This window comes from Aristolochia californica, unplaced genomic scaffold (genome assembly GCF_029961685.1).
Source record: "Aristolochia californica isolate CCGP_79_NKW_82.1479 unplaced genomic scaffold, dmAriCali1.0.hap1 SCAF_16, whole genome shotgun sequence".
Taxonomy (NCBI): Eukaryota; Viridiplantae; Streptophyta; class Magnoliopsida; order Piperales; family Aristolochiaceae; genus Aristolochia; species Aristolochia californica.
In genome coordinates this window covers 16,451,236-16,472,308 of record NW_027181837.1, presented here as the reverse complement: position 1 = coordinate 16,472,308, position 21,073 = coordinate 16,451,236, and the positions used below count along the sequence as shown (strand labels likewise).

Sequence of the window (21,073 nt, the reverse complement as noted above, 5' to 3'; positions counted from 1 at the left end):
AAGACGAGAGAGAGTGAGTCCGAGAGAAGACCGAGAGACAGAGGCCGGAGACGAGATGGAGCAGAGACGGAAGCCGGAGACGAGAGGGAGCAGAGACGAAAGCTGAAGACGAGAATTCGAGAGAAGAGAGGCAACAGTGACGTCGGGGGTGCAGGGAGACGAGAGAGGGAGGAAAAAAGAGAAATGAGGACGCACGAGAGAGGGGGGTGCAAGGAGAGAGAGGGGAAAAAAAACAAGGAAACCTATGCGCGTCCTTCAACGAGGTGAAGGATTTTAAACTATGGAGATGAAGGACCGCTTTATCCTTTGTATCCAGATGAAATGTCATCTGCTCTCTACTAACTACTTCATCTGTTGAAATGCGTCATGCGGTTTATGATCATCTCGGACTTCGAGTTGAATAACCCCCTTAACGACCTCAGGATATGAACTGAACAATGAGACTGGATTTCCGTACTAACGTTCTTCGCTTTATTAACCCCTCCATTATAACGCTCGGTAAGTAAGAGGTACAGAGAATAAGGCTCACGGCTCATTTTGGATATGACTGAGAGTCACGTGGTTTGGCAAAATCACGTGCGGGAAGAGGGGAAACGTCTTGTCTCCGTTTCCGTCGCTCGAATCGGAAAAAAAGTTTCTCTGCGTTCCCTTCCTCTTCCTGGAAAAGAAACCGAGAGTTCCAAGAGACAACTTCGAAGATCGAATTGAAGCTCTAGCACCGTCGCTATAAGCCCGAACAGACTTTTATTGTAAGTTTTCACCATTTCTAAAACTTTGAGTTCTGAAAATGGAGGGAAATCGAGCATAACGTACAATGTATTGCAAATAGTCTCCTGGAAGGTGTCTGTTTTGAGGAAATGCCTGATTTCTACTCGGTTACCTTCTTCTGATGGCAGATAGGTTTCTCTTTTGTGGGAAATGGGAAAAGGTATCTGAAATGTTTTATTTCCTTCTAGGAAGAGAGAAGACGGAAACAGAGAAGGAAGTTTCCTCTCTTCCGTCAAATTGGTTCCTGACGGGAAGGGCAGGTGTAGCTCACGTGCCCCTCAGTCATTGGGAAGTCCCGAGCCTCCTGGACTGTGCAGTACAGGATCGAATAGGTGAAAACAGCTTGTTTTATCATCGATTAGCTTTGTTCCTGGTCTCGCTTCCTCCACCGTTCTTCTGTTCATCGACGTAAATGTTTGAACTTGTGTGTTTTTATAAGTCTTTTGAGTTTATTTCATCTCCATTTTATCCTTTGCTGCTCTTTTTATGTGTTTGAGTTGACTTTTTAACTTGGTCATAGCTACTTCTATTTTTAAATTTGCACGTCTTTTTTTTCATATACATATTTCTTTTGAAGAATCAGTTCTCCTTATATTCAATTCAATTGCTGAAATTTATCCTTATTTTTCATGGGACTGTTAAAATTTTATTATTTTGCTCATTTATCGTGGGCTTATATATCTGGTCCGTTTTTTACTTTATTTTGTATCAATCAGTCACTTCTTCTTCATAAATTTCCTAGTCTGATTATCTTCCTAATGCGTAATCTTATGGATTCAACTCAAAGCTGCAAGCATTGATAATAGTGTGTTATGAGGATGAGATTATAAATTTTACACCCTTACTGCACATTGTATTAGTATTATGTTCTTTTTTCTACTCCTTGAAGTTCTACATTTTCAGCTTGTAGCTATTTTACTTTAATACACGCTACTTCATCTTTGGGAACTCACTCGCCACTCAATGACATCAGACGTTTCCAGTTTTTACCTATTAGGTTTAGCAGAAACCTGACAGAATTCTGCTGATGCGATGACAAAATTATTCTACTTGTAGTATATAATTCCTTGTGCTGGTGAACTTGGAACTCTCTGTGTTAGAAGTGTATACGTGAACCACTTTTTTCATGTCAAACTTATGCTTAGTAGGATAAAAATTTTATCATTTCTGGCAGGTCATGAGAAACAGCAAAGAGCTCAGATATCTAAAAGTAGCCCCAAATGTGGCTGATGCATTAACACATGGAGATCCTGTTGTAGCTTTGGAGTCTACCATCATCTCACATGGTATCCTACTTTGAAATTGCTTGATGACTAGATTATAACTGAATAGTTTATTATGCACGATTATTAGTTTCTTATGCACTATTATTACATTAGAGACCTGATGCTATTCTTGAACTTGTCTTATTGAACTTATTAATATATGGATATGTGATTATTTGATTTTTTTTTTAATATTTTGATTTGTAATATTCTAAGAATCCTCTTATGGCAAGTAGTCCACATTTCTTTTGAATTGCTGTACTTTTCAGTTGTAATCCAAGGAAAAAATTTACATTTACAAAGATCATAAATGTAAGATGGGTCACCGTCGTACAACCAGGTCCTATTGTGCAATTTACGCATTGGATTTGTTTCATAGAGGTCATTTTCATATTTTTTTAGCTACCATGACATGGTTTGTTAATTAAAGAATTCTTGCCAACTGTTCCTCGTCCTATGACCAGGCCTATTTTTTTTCATCTTGAAATTGTAAGAAATATTCTTAAGAGAAAATAGAGACATTGATTTTCTTTACTTAAATGAGTAGTACATTGAATTTTGTGTCATTTTTGAAGGGGTGGTGTCCTGGGTATTTCGTTGTTTGCAATTGCTGTGTTGAAACGATTGTCGAATAGAAGAACAGCATGTCTGAGTCTGGACATTTGAAATCAAATGCGCACTCTTTGGACACTTGTTTTTGGTATTTGTTTTGAAACCCATGCAAGCAAGCCCTCATTGAAGAAGGTTTACTTCCACTCTAGTCATCTTTTTCCTTGTTACCTAAACCCTTTATCAGGATTAAAAATATTTTGAAAAGAAATGGTTCACATCTCAAAGTCCAATAATTTATAGTATCCTGAGGATATGATTTTGTTGATGGATGTAAAGTGAACTTTAGGGTTTTGGGGAGAGAGAGCGAAAGAGAGAAAAATGGGAATTCAGAGCATTGGAAAAGGCTCTACTTCAGGCTTTTTATAGAGTTTTGAAATAAAATTATAGAAATGCCCCTTCTCACTAAAAAATACGTAAACCCTTATATATGCTTGTTCAAATTACATGGAAATTGAATTAAAGATAAAGCTAAACACATAGAACAAGATAATGTAGCTGCTGGACTTTATAGTGTGTGCAAAGTGACAGTATTACGATTCAATAGATTTTTTAATTCTCCCCTTCAAGCTGGAGTGTATATATCCATAAGGCTCAACTTGCTGCCGAATACACCGAATTCACATTTGCCCAGTGCTTTAGTACATATATCTTCAATTTGATCATTAGATCACACATAGGGAGTTACAATCTCATTTTTTATCACATCATCTCGAATAAAATGACAATCTACTGCAATTTATTTAGTCATTTCATGGAATATTGGGTTTCCTGCAATAAATATAACAATTTGATTGTCAGAGTACATTGTCATATGTCCCTTTTGTTGTAGGTTCAATTCTTTGACAATAGATCTTAACCACATCAGCTTACTAAATATATGAGCCATGGCTCTTTACTCAACTTCAGTACTGGAACGATTTACAACATTTTGTTTCTTGCTCCTCTAGCTTATTAGATTACCTCCTAGAAAGACAATAACTTGTGGTAGATCTTCGATCAAGCTTAGATCCGGCATAATCAACATCTAAGAAGGCCTCTCTCTTCATGTGATTGTGAGGCTTAAAAAATAATACTTTTTTGGGTTCTCCTTTCAGGTATCTCTAGATCCACTGGGTAGCTTCTTGGTAAACTTTTCGAGGACACTCTATGAATTGACCAACAATACTGATAGCAAAGGATGTGTTAGGATGAGTGACAATAGCATAAAAGAGTTTTCCAATTTAACCGATGATACATTTGTCTTTTCGTAGAGTTCATCACTCTGTTCATCATGAAGCTCATGTCCAACCTCCATGAGAGTCTCAACAGGCTTAACACCCAACAATCCATACTCATGTAACATGTCTATGACATATTTCCTCTGAGTTAATACTAGACCTCCCTTGCTTCTAGCTACTTCAATACCTGAAAAGTATTTCAGTGACCCTAGGTCTTTAATCTAGAATTGCTTTGCTAAATGTGCTTTTACCTCCTCAATGCTTGTTACATCACTGCTAGATAGTATAATAACATCTACATATACTAGTAGTACCACAATACTAGATGATCTTGTCATGACAAAGGAGTGAGTGGTCATAGTGGCTCCTGACAAATCCAATAGACATGACCCACTTGACTAAACCAAACCATGCCTGAGGACTTTGTTTGAGACCGTATATGGATTTCTTTTAGTCTGCATACTTTGTTAGTCCCCCTGAGTAACATACCCACGAGGTTACTCCATAAAGACTGCCTTAGCTAATTCGCCATACATAAAAACATTTGTAATATAAAGCTGACACAACGGCCACCCCTTGTTGATTGTGACAAACATCAAGATTTGAACCGAAGATAGATAGCCAAGAAGAGAAAAAGTCTCAAACACATTTATCCCATATGTCTGTGTGTAGCCTTTGGCTACCAATTGAGTCTTATAGATAGCCAAAAAGAGAAAAGGTCTCAAACACATTTATCCCATATGTCTGTGTGTAGCCATTGGCTACTAATTGAGCCTTGTACCGTTCAGCAGATTTATCCAGCTCATACTTCATAGTAATACCCATCTACAGCCTACAACTGTAGAACCAACAGGCAAGTCACTCAACTACCAAGTGCCCCTATCCAGTAGTGCCTCTATCTTAACATTCATAGCTGTCTTCCACTTGAGGAGAGGAAAATGCAGCTTGCATAGACGAAAGAACAATACAAGAGGACAAAGGCATATCAAACTGTTAGTATCGATTAGAAAGGGAATCAAAAGACACAGTGAGATAAAGGATAACGAATACCTTTTCTAACACCTTTCTTAAGTGCGATGGGCGAGTATAGATCACTTACCTCACGATCAGTAGATAAAGAGGGTTCTTGGTCCAATATGAGAGAGGGAACAACTTTATCTTTCACTTTTTTGTCTGTGATATACCTTTTAACGGCTCTCTGCGGTAGCATACGGAATCGGACTGGTAATCTTTTCCATAGGAGTGGAGGCAACGACCTCAAGAATAAAAATGGGTGGAGACACATCTATGGATGACACAAAAAAGAAAGAAGTGTCCTAAAAAATGTCACATCTATAGAGATCAATGTTTTCTTAGTAGACGAAAAGTAGCACTATATCCTTTTTGTGTGCGAGAGTATCCCAAGAAAATATTTTGACAGCCTAATGGGATAATTTGTCCCTAGAGGTACCAAATACATGTGCAAAACATATGCACCCAAAAACATGAGGATACAATGGAAATAAGTTGACCGATGGTACCAAAAACATAAGGATACATTGGAAATAAGTTGACTGATGGTAGTAACACCTATATAGGAATTTTACCATCGATAACTGAGGAAGGTATTCGATTGATGAGGAAACAAGTAGTGAGAATAGAATTTTCCAATATGATTTCAGTATATTCATATGGAAAAACATGGTACAAGCCACTATTAATAGATAACGATTTTTACGTTCAGTAACACCATTTTGCAGTAGTGTAAAAACACACGAGGACTGGTGGATAATACCATGATTTTGATAAAATAAGTCAAACTTTTGATTCATAAACTCGAGACCATTATCAATGCAAATTATATGAATAGAAGTATCAAATTGATTCTTTGTTTCATTATAAAAAAGTTTGAACGCATCAAATACTTCAAATTTCTCCCATAGGAGATACATCCAATTACATCAATTGAAATCATCAATAAACGAAAGAAAATACTTATAACAAAAAATATTAGGTATTGGACAAGGCCCTCAAACATCAAAATGAATAATATCAAAAGAGCGATTGCTTCGGGATTGGCTTAGAGGCAAGGATGTTTGGTGATGCTTGCCCAACTGACATGAGTCACTCTGAAAAGATAGACTTGAAGGAAATGCAGGAAAGAGCTTAATCGACTTTGTTGGAGAAGGATAGCCTAACTGTAGATGCCACTATAGAGGAGAGACTGCGGAGTGGAATGCTTGTGAAGTATCTGGTGAATGGCTCTCCACATAGTATAATCTGCCTCTTTCTCGCAGAACTAATCATCTTCCTCGTCATAAGATCTTGAAAAAACACAGTGTAAAGGATAAAAAGTTACGGAGTGTTAAATTGGGTCCAAGGCCCTATCCCAAAATGACCAGTCAACTTAGGAAACCTCTTTCCCAACTAATAAACTCAAGATCTTTGTACTCACTAATCCACGTGGGATTGTTCCTTAATACTCCCGCTCACATGTAGACCATCTTTTGTGGCTCTACAAGTGGATAATTTAGGAGTAGGCAGTTTAGGTGTAGGCCTCTTTTGTGGCTCTACAAGTGGATAATTTTAAGTGTAGGCCCTCTTTTGTGGCTCTACAAGTAGATAGTTTTTAGGTGTAGGCCCACATATGAGTACCTGCTCTGATACCATCAAGATCATCACCAGATAACACAATGTCATCTACATAGACAACCAAAACCACCATACCCGTCTTCCTTGTAAGTAGGAACATAGAATGGTCACAATGATTCCTATAAAACTCAAATTGTAGTACCACATCACTAAACTTTTCAAACCAGACCCGTAGACTCTGTTTAAGTCCATAAATAGCCTTCTGCAGCTTACACACCTTTTCTGTCTCCCCCTGAGCAACATACCCAGGACATTGCTCCATATACACTTTCTCATGTAGATCACCATATAAAAAGGCATTCTTCACATCTAGTTGAAAGAGAGGCCAACCCTTATTGACAACCACAAATATTAAGATACATACCGAAGTAAGCCGGGCCACAGGAGAGAATGTCTCAAAGACATCAACTCCAAAAGCCTGTGTATACCCTTTCACTACCAGCCGAGCTTTGTACCGTTCAATAGAGCCATCAACATTATATTTGATAGTATAAACCCAACGACACCCCACAATAGCAATTCCTGCAGGTGGATCACATAGATTCCATGTTCCCCGAGACACCAAAGCACTCATCTCATCATCCATAGCTTGTTTCCATTCTGGAGAGCACAAGGCTTCCTGCATCGAACGAGGTATATGGGAAGTAGACAATGACATAGCAAAGGACTTGAAGGATGGGGACAAAAAATCAAGTGACACATATTTGGATAGCGGATGAGAAGTACAAGATCGTTTACCTTTTCGTAGACTAATAGGCTGGTCCAAATCAGAGACAACAGGATTTGCAGGCAATGGGGAAGCTGGTGGATCATGAGAAGGGAGGGCTCTACATGCTGGATGATGCATCCATTTCTCGAGCTGTAGCTCTCACTACTACAGATTCTTCTTACTTGTAAGTTGACGTACTAACAACAAATTAAGAGGGAATTTAGAAGCAAATAGGACAGACTGTGGTGACATAAAGGTAGATGAAACCAATGTACCCATTCCTTGTACTGGAGAAATGGATCCATCGGCCAACATGACTTGTTTAATAGTAGTTGACTCTTTTAAATTAGAAAACAAAGTGGAGATACTTGACATGTGGGTATTAGCTCCTGAGTTAAGAACCCAAGTGGAGGATGGATGCACATGGAGGGCAAATGTACCTGAATTAGCCAGTGTGGCTGTAGGAGTGGAAGAATGAGTCTTAGATGCTGAAGAGGAGGCAATATTCACTTGTGCCATGTGTTGAATCAGCTGCCACATTTCATAAAATGATCCAGGTATTACATTTTTAGTGCTCTCATGAACGAGGGAATTAGTCCAAGTTGGTTTACTATACTTTTTCCCAACACTTGTTAGAAAAATGATTCGTACAGCTACAATAGGCACATTTTCTGTTCGGCTTAGTTATCACCTTTGCCCTTTCCTCTTCTTTAGTTATCTCTTCCTTTGCCTCTAGTCCTTCCAACTTTGCCCCTAGATGGCTCTGAGGAACCCTGAGAATTCATTGCTGATACAAAAATGCTGGTCACACCTTTATTTCCCTGGGCTATAATAGCATTCTTTGCGTGCAATGCTCTATTATAAGCTATGGATAATGATTGTACATCTTTTGAGGCCAATAATTGTGCCCTAATAGAGTCAAATTCTGGTCCTAAACCATCCAAAAATTTTCAAAGTGCACTTGTCTATTTTTTTTTCTTGTTTCCTCTTAATTGGTAGTAAAGGGGTGGAAAACACTTATCTCTTGCAATATACCAACCAACTCACTGTAATATGTAATGACAAATCTTTGACATCTCTTGAGGCTAAACATCTTGGCATATAGTTCCAAAACTCATGACAAGTTGCTTTCTTGAGCATACATGGACTAAGGATTTCCACATCTCTTTAGCTATGTCAAAATTCTTAACTTGATTCCTTAAATTCGAATCCATGCTATAATTAGCCAGGTCATAACTTGACTATCCTCGGCTTCCCAATTGTCATTCAATGGGACTGGAGTGTCATCCCTAATGAATTTTGACTTCTTCTTAGACTTCAAGTATAATTTGATTGATGGTGACTAAACTTAGATAGTTTTGGCCATTTAGTCTCTTGAAAGTAATCATAATAGTATCATTTCCTTCTGAGTTTCCAAAGTTCCTCAAAGGGGTAAAAACCTCACCAGAATCTGCCATGTATGCTGCAAATATGAACCCTAAACAACACAAAAAACAGCTCAAAAACCAATAGTGCGCAGGTGCTGTGGGCCCCACTTCTTAGAAAAATTAGGGTTTTTACTGATTGGGAATACCAATCTGCCCTAATATGTAATTCACTTGCTGCTGTAGGTAGTACTCAGAAATTCCACAGATTTTTCAGGGCTGATGTCATCCAACCCAGTGATGATCTAGGCAGTTTAAGACCAGTAATGGGCTGCGCTGAGCAGAAAGAGTGATTATTCACTTAGTAAACCCTTCATGGGGCAGTAAATATTTTTAGAACTACTGAACATGTAGTAGGAGCCATTAACCTTAGTGTTATGGAAGGAGAAGAAGGCAAAAGTTCAATTTTTTACCAACCATTCAAGGCATATTTCAGAAAATCCCTTTTCTATGAAGTCGCAGGTTTCAATAGAAGGAACTGGAGAAGGATGAAGGACTCCAACCATGATCTACTGCTTTGATACCATGTAAAATAGTGAACTTTAGGGTTTTTGGAGAGAGAGAGAGAGAGAGAGAGAGAGAGAGAGAGAGAGAGAGAGAGAGAGAGAGAGAGAGAGAATTCAGAGCACCGGAAAGGTTCTGGTTGGGGGTTGAGCTTGACCCCCAGGCTTTTTATAGAGTTCTGAAATAAAAATTACTGAAACACCCATTCTCACTTTAAAACACTTAAACCCTTATATCTCCCTACATACTTGTTCAAATTACATGAAAATTGAACTAGAGATAAAAACTAAACACATAGAACAAGATATTGTAGCTGCTGGACTTTATAGCGAGTGCAAAATGATGATATCGCCCTTCAATAGATTTTCTAACAATAGAAATAAGCTTAGGGCAAGAAGTTACTTTATGGTATATTAAATAGTCATTGAGTTGCTGTAGTGGGAACCATTGCCATTAAACTATCATGTTGGATAACCTAAATCTTTTAAGATGATCAGCATAATCATGTATTTCTTATGTCTTTTACACTCATTCAGTTATTGAATAGTGTTTTTGAGTAGAGATCATAACCTATCTGATAGTGGGACAAACTGAATATTAATATGCGAGATTTTATGGCATATTTGAGGTGAACACATTTTTGGCATTCAACTGAATCTTGATTGCATATTGAAACAGAGTTTATAACTTTTGGGTTATTGAATCAAACTGAATATTAATTGTAGATTTTAATGAAAAAAAGTTCAGTAGATGTGTTGAGAGAGAGAGAAAGTTGAGTGGTGCAGCAATTGTTTTCTTCCTTTTAACTGTTTCAGAAGAATGATTAACTAAGGATTTATGTTTGGTTGCAAACAAATAGTTTGCTTGTTGAAAAATCTGCTATTGTATTATATCCAAAAAAGACAACTTGTCAAGGAGTGTGTTACTTTGCTGTGTTAAGTAGCTGCAGTGGAAATTGTTATGACAAAGATATCATGTTGGGTAAAAATCTGGCTTCTAAGGTAATCAGCACCATCATGGATTTATGATGTCTCTAGGTATCACATTGTATTTTACACAATTGGGGTTTGATCGCGCATATGGCGGGCCCCTGTAGGAATCCGGTTATGGCCACCTGGGATCCTCCCCCTTATGACTACATCAAACTCAATTTTTGATGGCAGTGCTTTAGGCTGTCCTGGGCCGGCTGGAGTTGGTAGTGTTTTGAGAGACAACAGTGAAGACCCTATTCTATCCTATACTGGGCCGGTGGATATTGTTGATTCAAATACTGCTGAAGTGAGTGCTCTTCTATTCGGCCTCCAAATCTTTAAAGAGCGGCTTCATGGCAAGTTGCTTATCGAATGAGACTTAAAGACTATTATCAGCTGGTGTTCAAAAGATAGCTCCCCCCCTTGGCGCCACCGGCCAATCACCGATTGTATTGCTGACATTATGTCATCCATTCATTGTAATAGGAACCTTGTTCCTAGATCAGCCGATTCTTTGGCTGATAAATTGGCAAAATTTGGAACCTCCCAACAATCTCTCATTGTTTGGGAAGGCTTCCCCTCTTATAATCTGCTTGTTTGAGCTCTCTTAATAAAATTCAGCATCATTTAAAAAAAAATTATATTTTACACCTATCTGCTTGTGAAATCAACTGAATATTAGTTGGAAAGGTTGATGACATATTTCATGAAGATCCTTCTTGTAGATTGAATAAAAGATTAATTGCATACCTTTTTTTTTTCTTGAGTAAAAAGGTGTATATTTCAAAAAAAGAGAAGGGAAAGAGTACAATACCTGGCTAAAAAGGGTCTTCCTCCACAACAAGATGTTGGAGGGAAACACTTAATTTAGCTTGAATATCTGCTAGATGATTAGCGGATCTAAACAAATATTATCAGACATTGGATTGTTTATTGATCTTGATATTAATTGGAGAAGTCGATGAATCTTTGTGAAAAGCAGTTGTTGGTAGGACCAATAGTTTGGAGATAAGTTGTTTGTTTATTTATTTTATCATAAAAAAAGAGAACCTTGTGATTTTATGTAAAATTACTCTACAAAGAGTCTCTATATTTATTGGAAGCGACTAAACTTGACATTATCTTTATGCTCAATATCCAGGTTAGGACTTTCTTTTATTTTGTGAAGGCATCTCTAACAAAAGAACCTTTTTTCATTTTTTTATTTAAGGTATGCCTTATCCTCAAAACTTGGCTTGTGCAAAGGAGGTTGAGTCAATCATAAGGAAGAATGGGGCAGTTCCTGCGACAATTGCCATCTTGAATGGTGTTCCTTGCATAGGTATCTAATTTATTCATAAATTATTTTTGCAGCACTTACTGCATGTTTTGAATGAATTATTAGTTAAAAATTACCTTATAAATATTTCACAAAAATCTTATGAATTATTTTCTGTTCTCTTCGGGGACTGTCGGTTGGTGTCTGCTAGCTTTCTCTTGTTGTTTTTAATAAAATTCTGCTTTTTCAAAAAAAAAAAATCTTAGTTAAAAAAATTCTTTGAAGTGATGAATTTATTTCAAGTTGGTCTTTTACTTCTTGTACACTGCTGGACATGCCAGTTTCTGTCCTCACTTAGTTGCTTAGTTTTTCTTTCTTTTGTTCAGAAGATATCTGATCTGTAATATGGTGAAACCTTTTAAAATTTGGTCATTGTGATATGTTTTTTATGTCCTTTTCAATGTCTTTGACAAGTGGTTACTAGTGGTCCACTTATATTTGTCTGACCACATTGTGGATCCAACCTGAAACTTGAATCTGGCAATTAGTCAACTTGTTGAGTGAGAAAAAGTCCCACATTGAAAATGAAAAGAAAAGTTAATAGGTTATAAGGTTGAGTTAGACCTCCGAAGTGGCTAGTCATTTTTGGGATTTAACAGGGCTCAACCCAAAATTCCAACAGAACTAAATTTACCTTTATTGATTTTTCAAGGGTTTTCATGATTGTTTTGATTCATATTCATGTTTAAGTAATCTTCTCTCTTTTGCAGGTTTAAATGATGGGGAGTTGGAAAGTTTGGCTTTTCTTGGCAAAAATGCTCAGAAGACTGCTCATAGGGACATTCCAGCTGTTGTGAGTGTTCTCTCTCTTCTTCGCTGCAGATGGAGTCTTCTTGAATTTCACCCTATGGGCTTTGGGATATTAGCTGATGGAAAGTACTACACATAAATATGTTTATTTAGTTATACAGGGGTTTGTCGGTTTTTTCGTATCGTAATTTATCTCATTACTTGAAAGATTTCTGTCATTTACACATCTCATGGAGTTCTCTTATCGAAAACAAGTGCTGTCAATTTCGAGGAGTTTGACATTCCCTCAATAGTTGCTGCGTTCTTGTCTCCTTCATCCTTTCTTCTCTCTCTCTCTTCTCCTTTTCTTCTTCTTCGATATCCTTTATTACTTTCCTTGATCTTACTCTTTCTGCTTTTGCTTCATTGATTTCTTCAGAAATGAATTGATGACTTCAAATTTTTTGCCAATCCGCTCATAAACTTTTCACTACAATGAGCATTTTTTACTTTTCTTTTCTGTTTCCTTACAAGCATTATTTTTGTGATACAGATTGCTATGGGAGGGAATGGTGCAACCACTATTTCTGCAACAATGTTTTTTGCTTCAAAGGTAGCTCACATGCTCTCTCTCTCTTCTCTCTCTTCTCTCTCTTCTGATTCTATTCATTTGGATCAACTGCCGATGTTGTGGGTCAGTGGTGGTAACAGTGAGCAACATGGTTCAGATGCCCCTCTTGTATACTACAATGCCCCTCAGTTTTCTATCAATGAATAGAGGCACTTTTGTAAGAAGGCTAAGTGAAAAAAGCTATTCCAATTTCCCATCTTCTTTCGTTTCTGTTGATGTACGTGTTTCACAATATCTTTTTCAGGTAGGCATTTCGGTGTTCGTTAGTGGGGGCCTTGGAGGAGTACATAGACATGGAGAACAAAGTAAGCCAATCACCCTTCCTTGTTACAGGGAACACCGATCTCTGGTTCCATTTTGCTTTCAATTGATCATCATGGTCAAAGATGTTTCTTTGGTTCTAAAACATGTGTTTTTTGTCTGTGGAAATTGAGTGTTAAATTTGGGACCAGAGTCCATCCCAACATGACTGCTGAAGTTGAGAAGTCTTTTCTCAACTATTAACCACATGATTTTTCCTACTTTTAACTAATGCATGGTTATTCCTACTGGCATTCCCACTTAAGTGTAGAACCAAATAAACACACGGTGGGCCTGAGACATGGACAAGATAAGAACAAACTACTAGGTCCAACCGATGCCTGGCCATCATACCATTTCAAAGTAAGACACGACTTCTCCAATTTTTAACTCATGTGGGATCATTCCCTCAAACATTGCATCTTATTCTTTCTTATATTTCTGAATCAACTATTAGAATCTGTTGATGGAAATTTTGATCAAGGGCATTAAAATTGTACTATTGAGTGCACTTGGTCTTTGTGTTGATATACATCTAGGGCATATTGCAATGGTGAGAACAATATTTGGAAGCTGTGAAAGATCTCAAGTCATTATGAAGATAAGAAAGAATGAGATAAAGAAAAGCATGAATCAATTAATTCTCTCTTTGTCCAATTTTAAAATTACTTAGATGCCTAGCTTTTTTTCTTTGATGGAATGAGGAAGGCATGTTATTCTGCAAAATTACAGAAATTGTTGAGGAACAAGGCTAAAGTATGGGTAACACAAATGCTGTTGTTTCCACTATAAGAATTCCTGGTTTTAGAAGTTATAAAGTTTTCATTTAAAAAAAAAAATTTATAAAGTAAGAACTTGATGTTTTGTAGCTATCAGTAGCTAGCACATAAAAAGAAATCACTAAGAAATTATTCTTAGTAAAAAAAAGAGAAACAATGGTGCTACAGGAACCAACAAGAAAGCTTGTAGTAATTCTTCAAATCAAAGTTAAAGCAGATTCATCTATTTATAGACTCTAAACTACCTTAAACTTGCCAAAATAAGTTACATCACCAGAAAAGAACTTTCTTAGGGTAAAATTTTTTAATCACAATCGAATATTGATTTGCTAAACTGAAAACCAGTTGCTAAGAAAGAATTCCTGCAACAATCTTAGACAGAAACTACTAACTATGGACGTAGTACTATTCCAAAATTGACTACTCATAAAAAAGACATACTAACTAATGATTTTTCCTAAGAATATTCTCCTGTTTGAGACTGTTAACAAACTAGGAACTACAAAACTTACTGACTTTCCCTAGATATAAAGTTTATGAGTATTTTCCTGAAACAGTAACTTTCCCAAAACGATAAAGTGCTGACTTTTAGTATTTTTCTTTTTTTTATTTTCCTTTTTTGGTATAACTTCAATTATTTTGTAAAATTTCTTCACCTTTTCTTCCACAATTAAGCCGTGTACTACATCAGCATGCTATGAAGTTGGTGAATTGAGGCATCAAGTGAAGTTAGAACGCTATCTAATTTAAAAACTCAAGCTTACAGTGAAAAAGCTCAGTTCAAGTGCTTATACTAGGTTTGTCATAACTGATATGGGATTATTCTCAACATTGCTCATCACATGTGGGCCCTTATTTTGGCTCTTGTATACCACTTCATAACTGATGCGGGACTATTCTAATACTTTCCCTCGTGTGCTGGCCTGCTCATGGTTCCTCACTGGTGGATATTTTTAATGAAGGCCCTCATGTTTTCAAGGTCCACTGAATCAGCTATGACATTATGAGCTTAAACTTTATTAAGATTTTGATTGGAGTGGCCTAATATTCAGCATTTTATGCTAGGTTGTGGGTTATTTATTAACTATTTTCAACAGTTTGCATGTCTAGAAATTTGCAATATATGTCAGTTTAAGCTGGACAACTCATACTTTCTATTTTGGAGCTAGGTGCGTTGGTGGATTAGCTGCAAGTTTTCTTATTCCAAATTTGACCTGTCAAGGTTTGCTTGTTTTGGAGTTCTAATGGTATCATGATCACTTTGACCAAAGAAGGGACATACACGCCTCATTAAAATTGTAGTAGTTACTCTGTAGTGCTATTTTGCTTTGAGTTTTCTTGTATAGAAGGTTGGATAAAGCAGTTGATGATAGGGTTGAACTTGCAATTTTTTGTACTAGACTCTATACAAATGCCATTGTGGGCCCGGGGAAGGGACTTCTCTGCATTGGCTTAGTCCCAAATACAAAATTTTGAGAAGAGTAATTCTGTCCTTCAGTCATCCTTCCTCTGAGAAGGTGACTTAAATATAGTCTTTCCAACTTTTACTTCCTACCTAAACAGATCAGGTCAGCTAGTTTTTCTTCTGATTCGGATCTTTTCAAATTGCTTCTTACCCTTGAATTGCTACCGAATAAGCTATATTAATTGCCAAACCTCCTTTATTGGTTATCACAGTCCACAGTTTTATTGTGTTTGCTTCAATGATCAGAAAAAAAATTAATTGCTGAACCTCCTTTCTTGCTTATCAAAGTCCACAGTTTTATTGTGTTTGCTTCACATGGTTATTGATTTGCCTCACTGGAGCAGATGACAGAGACGTGAGAACCTTTTTTTTTCCCCAAGAAAAAGGTGCCTTGGGGCTTTGAAACGAAATGGTCCTTTTCCCAAAAAAAAAAAAAAAAAAAAAAAAAAAGGTTTTCACTTCTCTTTGTCTACTCCAGTTGCTCCCTTCTTCAGTGTCTCTTGTAGGCAACTTAGATGCAACTAATTAGTGGTTCTTATCACAAACAGAGAACCTTCTCAAAATATCTCATTATCTGTATTGTTAAACTTGTTGAGATGTCAGCATAGAATTAGGTTAAGATTTGAACTCCCATCTTCGAATGGTGCTGGTGCCTCCATTGGCAAAGTTGCTTCCTATGATTTAGTGTGGTGCTTTCAATTGCTCATGTGCAAATGAGCATCACAATTGGGGCTAGGTTTGGACCAGATTCAAATGGTCCAGTCCACGGAAGCTGCATTTGAAAACGTTGTTAAGTTTCCAAAAGGTCTCCAAGCATGAAATCCTGCCCATTGGAAGTAGGGCCACAACCTCCAACTGGACTAGAGCTGGCCTCTAGCCAAACCTAATTGGAAATATCAAACTTACATGATTTGTTTTGTATATCTGATAGAAAATTATTAGATATATATGTTACCACTATCAGTTCTAGGCAACCTTTGTCATGTTCATTTTTCTGATTGTTTTCTTGCAAATCTTCAATGGTCCGAATCTGTCTAACTCATAGAATGTGGGCACAACCAACATGAACTTAGGGTGGTTTGATCGAATTCCTCCTGTTGCCAGGCTTCCTCAGGTGGACAATGTTGATATCTGTGACTGACATGTTTGACATTACCTTATGTCACTTTCATTTTATGTTACCAATTTACTCCAAAAGGGTGTCATTTTCTCATCGATGTATCTCCATAATATATAGAGTTCATGTCTGCAAATGAATTTGCAAGCACCTGAAGTTCCTCTGATTTCAGTTACATTAATATGATTTTTGTGTGTTGTGCAGCACTAGACATATCTTCTGATCTCACCCAACTTGGGAAGACTCCAGTTGCAGTTATATCAGCTGGTGTGAAGTCAATCTTAGATATTCCAAGAACCCTCGAGTATTTGGTATCTATGCCTTTTTTGTTGAATATTTGATGGTATCTATGCCTTTTTTTGTTGAATATTTGATGGTATCTATGTCTTTTTTGTTGAATATTTGATCACCTACACATGTACATTACACCTGAACCCCTGGTGAGACTTTGAACCCAAGATGTCATACTTGAAAACTGCTGGTATCTATACCTTAAAAGTTCCAATATTCTTTTTGCAGTCATAATTATGACAAATTTTTGAAAGTGAAGAATTGTCATGAACATGATGAATATTCTGTAGTCTATGCATTATCAAGAAATGAGAGCTGTAAAAGAAAAACTGCAGTTTCTTGCTTCGGTCTGTGCCAAGTTAGGAGGTTAAAGTGTTTGAAATTATAATATGGGACTTCTTTACTAGAATTTTATTACTGACCTAAGGCCGTTTGGTCGAAGTGGTATTCTCTTGACATCAGGTGTGTCAGGTCGCGAATTCGAATCATGCCACGCCCCTCTCAAAAAAAAAAAAAACATATAGGATTCTGGAATAAATATAGAATTTTAGAGTTAGTGCAACTATTGGAATTCTTATTGACGTTTCTGAACTATAGAATTCTGATGTTAGTGTAGTTAAGTGGATTTAAGAAAATTGACATAAGTATTGTTCACACTAAATAAGTAATTATTATCATAATTATTTTTCTAATATCTTTATCTTATAATAAATTGTTTATTCTTTTTTAACAATGTTATTATGATTCAAAACTTAATTTACATTAATTTTTAAAATTTGAATACATAATAATATTACCACTAAATGAAATGATTATTTAAAAACTAAATTAAAAACGATAATATTTGTGTTATATTCATCTAAATAAATGTGTTATTTAAATAATAATTAAGTGGATGTTGAAATGCTAGTTTAAATTAATATTTTTAAAATGTTTCATAATATAATATTGTTTATAAATTTTAAATATTAATTTATTGTACATTATTATAAGAATAAAAAAAAGAGGGTGAGCCACCCATTGCTTTGTTGGGAAGAGGATGACCAGCTTCCATCTGTTGGGGTGGGACAGTAGCCCTCCTCCCCACAAAACAAGGAGTGCTTTTTTTTTTTTTAAAGACTTTATCCTTCCTCCTTTTATTCTTTATCAGGAATTCATTTCGGTTATTGGGGGAACTGCATTGAACTTGTAGTAATGCGACAACTTATTCTAGACACTAACTTTGGAAATACTGTTGATTTGGACCTGAATTTCAATTTCAGAACAATTCCAGACATGCTGATGAAAGAAATGAATTATTGTTTGCCACTGTACATGCAATTGTTGGGCTATTAGATCAAAACGATATTGTCAGCAGAAAAATTTACCATGTAGAACATGGTCCTTCAACTTATTTAGAATCTAGGCCTTAAAGCTGAGGTACTTTGGTTGGCATTTCCATGTAAAATTTGAGGGTGATATGTACCCTTGGATAAATTGCTTTAGAGTTCACCATATCAAAAAACACAAAAAAGGGATAGACGTCATCATTTTGAGAAAAGAAAAAAAATGTAGTATTGGTTCCATGACTTGACTTTTACAGGTTTTGTTGTCCTGCAAAATGATGGTCATCATTTTGAAGCTCGTTCTGGAAGTCTCACTTCTATAAAACTTATGTTCTCAACGTAGCTTTCACCCAAATGATATACAGTAACACTATCAGAATCTTGTTGCAACTACATGGGAATTGGCTGTATCAATCTTCCTCGACCTTTTTCCTCTGTCATTTGATCTTCAAATAAATGATTTACTTCTTATACTTGTAAAGAAACTGCAGTTCAAAATCTGTATACATCTGATTGCCGTTTGTGTTCAATTCTCCTCTCATACACAGGAAACTCAAGGAGTAACAGTTGCTGCATACAAGACTCGTGAATTTCCAGCTTTCTTCACGGAGTCAAGTGGGTGTGAGGTGCTAATATTTGGAAATACAGCCTTTTTATTGTTTCTGTTCATATATTTGAAAACGAAGCCAACAATATACCTAAATGGAGAGAAATTTTATAAAATAGTCTTTATCCAATCCTTCACGTTTTCCAGCTGTCTTAACTGAATGTTTGTTGTTCAAACATGAAAGTCCAGGTCCCTTACTGTATAAATACACCTGAGGATGGTGCACGCCTCATAGGTGAATTGGACTATCAGTACCTTTTATCCTTTTTTTTTTTTTTGTTGGTATCTATTACTTATTATTTATTCATTTGAAATTCAGATGCAAGCTTGAAGCAAGAACTTGGTAGTGGTATTCTAATTGCAGTACCTATTCCCAAAGAGTACTCTGCATCAGGAAATTTGATAGAAGCTGCAATCCAAGCAGCCCTTAAAGAAGCAAGGTTTTTACCTTTTTTTCTCTTGATCCATTTCAATGTTGCACTTTTTCTTTTTACTCTGATCTCCTATAGTTGCTTGATTCCTGTATATTTTCTAAAATTTTGAACTTTGATCTCAGAGAAAAGAATATTACTGGCAATGCAGCAACTCCTTTCTTGCTTACGAGAGTAAATGAACTCACAAAAGGAGCTTCACTGGCTGCTAGTATCCTATTCCTAACTTTCATGCGAAGAAGTTTGTCATTCATTTCAACTGTTTGTGCAATCGTGATTGAATTGTGAGATGGATTTTTTTGCTCGTTAGCAAGTCTAAAGCTGGAACTTTTCTTTACGTCTTCTTTATTGGTCTTATGTTGTTGTTAGCTTCTTATACGTCGATATACTGACTCCTTAGCTCAGCACAGATATTGCTCTTATAAAGAATAATGCTGCCATCGGCTCCAAAATTGCTGTCGCTCTTTCTAAAATCAGAAAAGGTCAAGAGGAGCGCCTTTTATCGAGCTCCACCCACTTAAGAGGCTTAAATTTCTTTTTATGTTTTCTGTACATTAGAAGTTTACTGTCTTTTACTCCAGTTATGTTATCTTCACATCTTGCAGGTCATCTTCGATCAGCGCTTTAGGTTAAGCCACGTTAAATGGTGGAGAACTACTAAAAGCAGACAGTTTGGCGTGTGGTGAAGCAAGTTCCGTTGTCCATTCATGGAGGGACTGAAAGGAAACGGAGTCTTGAAGAAGGTTAAATTTAGTGATGGAAGCTAGTGGAAGATACAGCAGCCTGGAAGGTGAAGATTCATGTGGCTGTTGTGGCTTACAAATGTTGGGACAGAAAGTCTTATATTATAAACTAAATCAAAAGGGCAGCTGCTGTGTAAGAGGAGTGGCAGGTCTAATTCAACGTGTAGTCAGAGAAAAAAACTACTAATGGAAGTTCAGCTATATACTCACCGGTGAATCAAGTTCCGTTGTCCATTTCTTGTTCAAACTCTCATGCTAGTAGAATGTAATGTTTACAAATAGAGTAGTTTTGTTTCTTTAAATGGTCAAGGGTACAAGATAACCACTTCTCTCACTTATTCACAATAATGCCATCATCTCAATTTTACTATTAATAAATTTTAAATTGTTTTTAATCGTATAATTTTTATAAGAAGTAGATGCATGTAACTTATATTAAGTTGAATTCCTAATAGATCAAAATAATAAAAGAAAAAACAAACAAAGGCAGGCCTAAGTAGGAACTGCATTTATTATGCTCTGGAATGGGAGAGAAACCTCTTTTGACTTGAAAAGGATGAGGAGAGGGTGACAACCAAGTGCGGGTGGTGGGGGACACCTAGGGGGGTTAGTCAACATTGAACTTGAAATGAAGTTTATGCGTATTACATAGTTTATTCGATTAGGTCGTTAGCGGTGAATGATGCTGGCGCTCATTTGAAATAAGTAGGTCATCTACTCAGGCTAAAACGGTGGAATTTGGTTTCAGCCTCTCCTAACCAAAATATTTTCCCTCATTTGCACTTTGTTCTCCCTCTCGGTGTTCTTCTCTTGAAATTTTTTTTCCCGCTTTCTTCTCCCCTCAGCTTCGTCTCCCTTCTCCCTCTCTCGTCTCCCTCTCCCACTCTCTTCTCCCCCTTGACTTCTTCTCCCTTCTTGGCGTTCCTCCCCTAATTTTTTTCCATATCTTCTTTTTCCCGGCCTTCGTCACAAAGTCGCCTTCACCGAGCCTCTGTAGCAGAGCACGAGAGGTCGAGCCTCCGTCGTAGAGCCGTGCCGCCGCTCTATCGCAGAGCCTCTCGGTCTCCCTCCCTTCTCCCTCTTAGCGTACTCTTCGAGCACGTAATTATTATATTAATTTATTCTAGTCACACATAATTATTATATTAATTTATTATAAATTATAATAATTAATTAATATAATATAGTATTTTATTATTTAATATATTAATATATTAATTAAAAGTTACTCGTTCT

At 36.7% G+C, this 21,073-nt stretch overlaps 1 protein-coding gene across 3 annotated transcripts; it reads left to right on the top strand.

The window, feature by feature from the left end:
- Nucleotides 1-542: 542 nt before the first annotated feature.
- LOC137953080 (pseudouridine-5'-phosphate glycosidase) lies at nucleotides 543-20,139 on the top strand. Of its 3 annotated transcripts, XM_068800289.1 has the most exons (14): nucleotides 544-749; nucleotides 957-1,100; nucleotides 1,943-2,054; nucleotides 11,312-11,422; nucleotides 12,130-12,212; nucleotides 12,702-12,761; nucleotides 13,024-13,084; nucleotides 16,645-16,751; nucleotides 18,605-18,682; nucleotides 18,853-18,898; nucleotides 18,983-19,103; nucleotides 19,220-19,305; nucleotides 19,505-19,576; nucleotides 19,700-20,139. In XM_068800289.1, exons 3-14 carry the CDS (start codon nucleotides 1,946-1,948, stop codon nucleotides 19,720-19,722), a joined length of 957 nt encoding a protein of 318 aa, XP_068656390.1. In that variant the 5' UTR covers nucleotides 544-749; nucleotides 957-1,100; nucleotides 1,943-1,945; the 3' UTR covers nucleotides 19,723-20,139. The 3 variants fall into 3 exon arrangements, 2 of the variants coding, with proteins under 2 accessions (XP_068656390.1, XP_068656389.1); XR_011112340.1 differs by lacking the exon at nucleotides 957-1,100 and having other exon boundaries at nucleotides 543-749; nucleotides 19,500-19,576; XM_068800288.1 differs by lacking the exon at nucleotides 957-1,100 and having other exon boundaries at nucleotides 545-749.
- The last annotated feature ends 934 nt before the right edge of the window (nucleotides 20,140-21,073 follow it).

Excerpts from the sequence above, each read along its gene's own strand:
- LOC137953080 (XM_068800289.1), top strand. The coding sequence starts at position 1,946 with ATGAGAAACAGCAAAGAGCTCAGATATCTAAAAGTAGCCCCAAATGTG. Across the intron at positions 18,683-18,852 it reads CGGAGTCAAGTGGGTGTGAG|GTCCCTTACTGTATAAATAC; the intron begins GTGCTAATATTT and ends ATGAAAGTCCAG. Across the intron at positions 19,577-19,699 it reads TCTTTCTAAAATCAGAAAAG|GTCATCTTCGATCAGCGCTT; the intron begins GTCAAGAGGAGC and ends CACATCTTGCAG.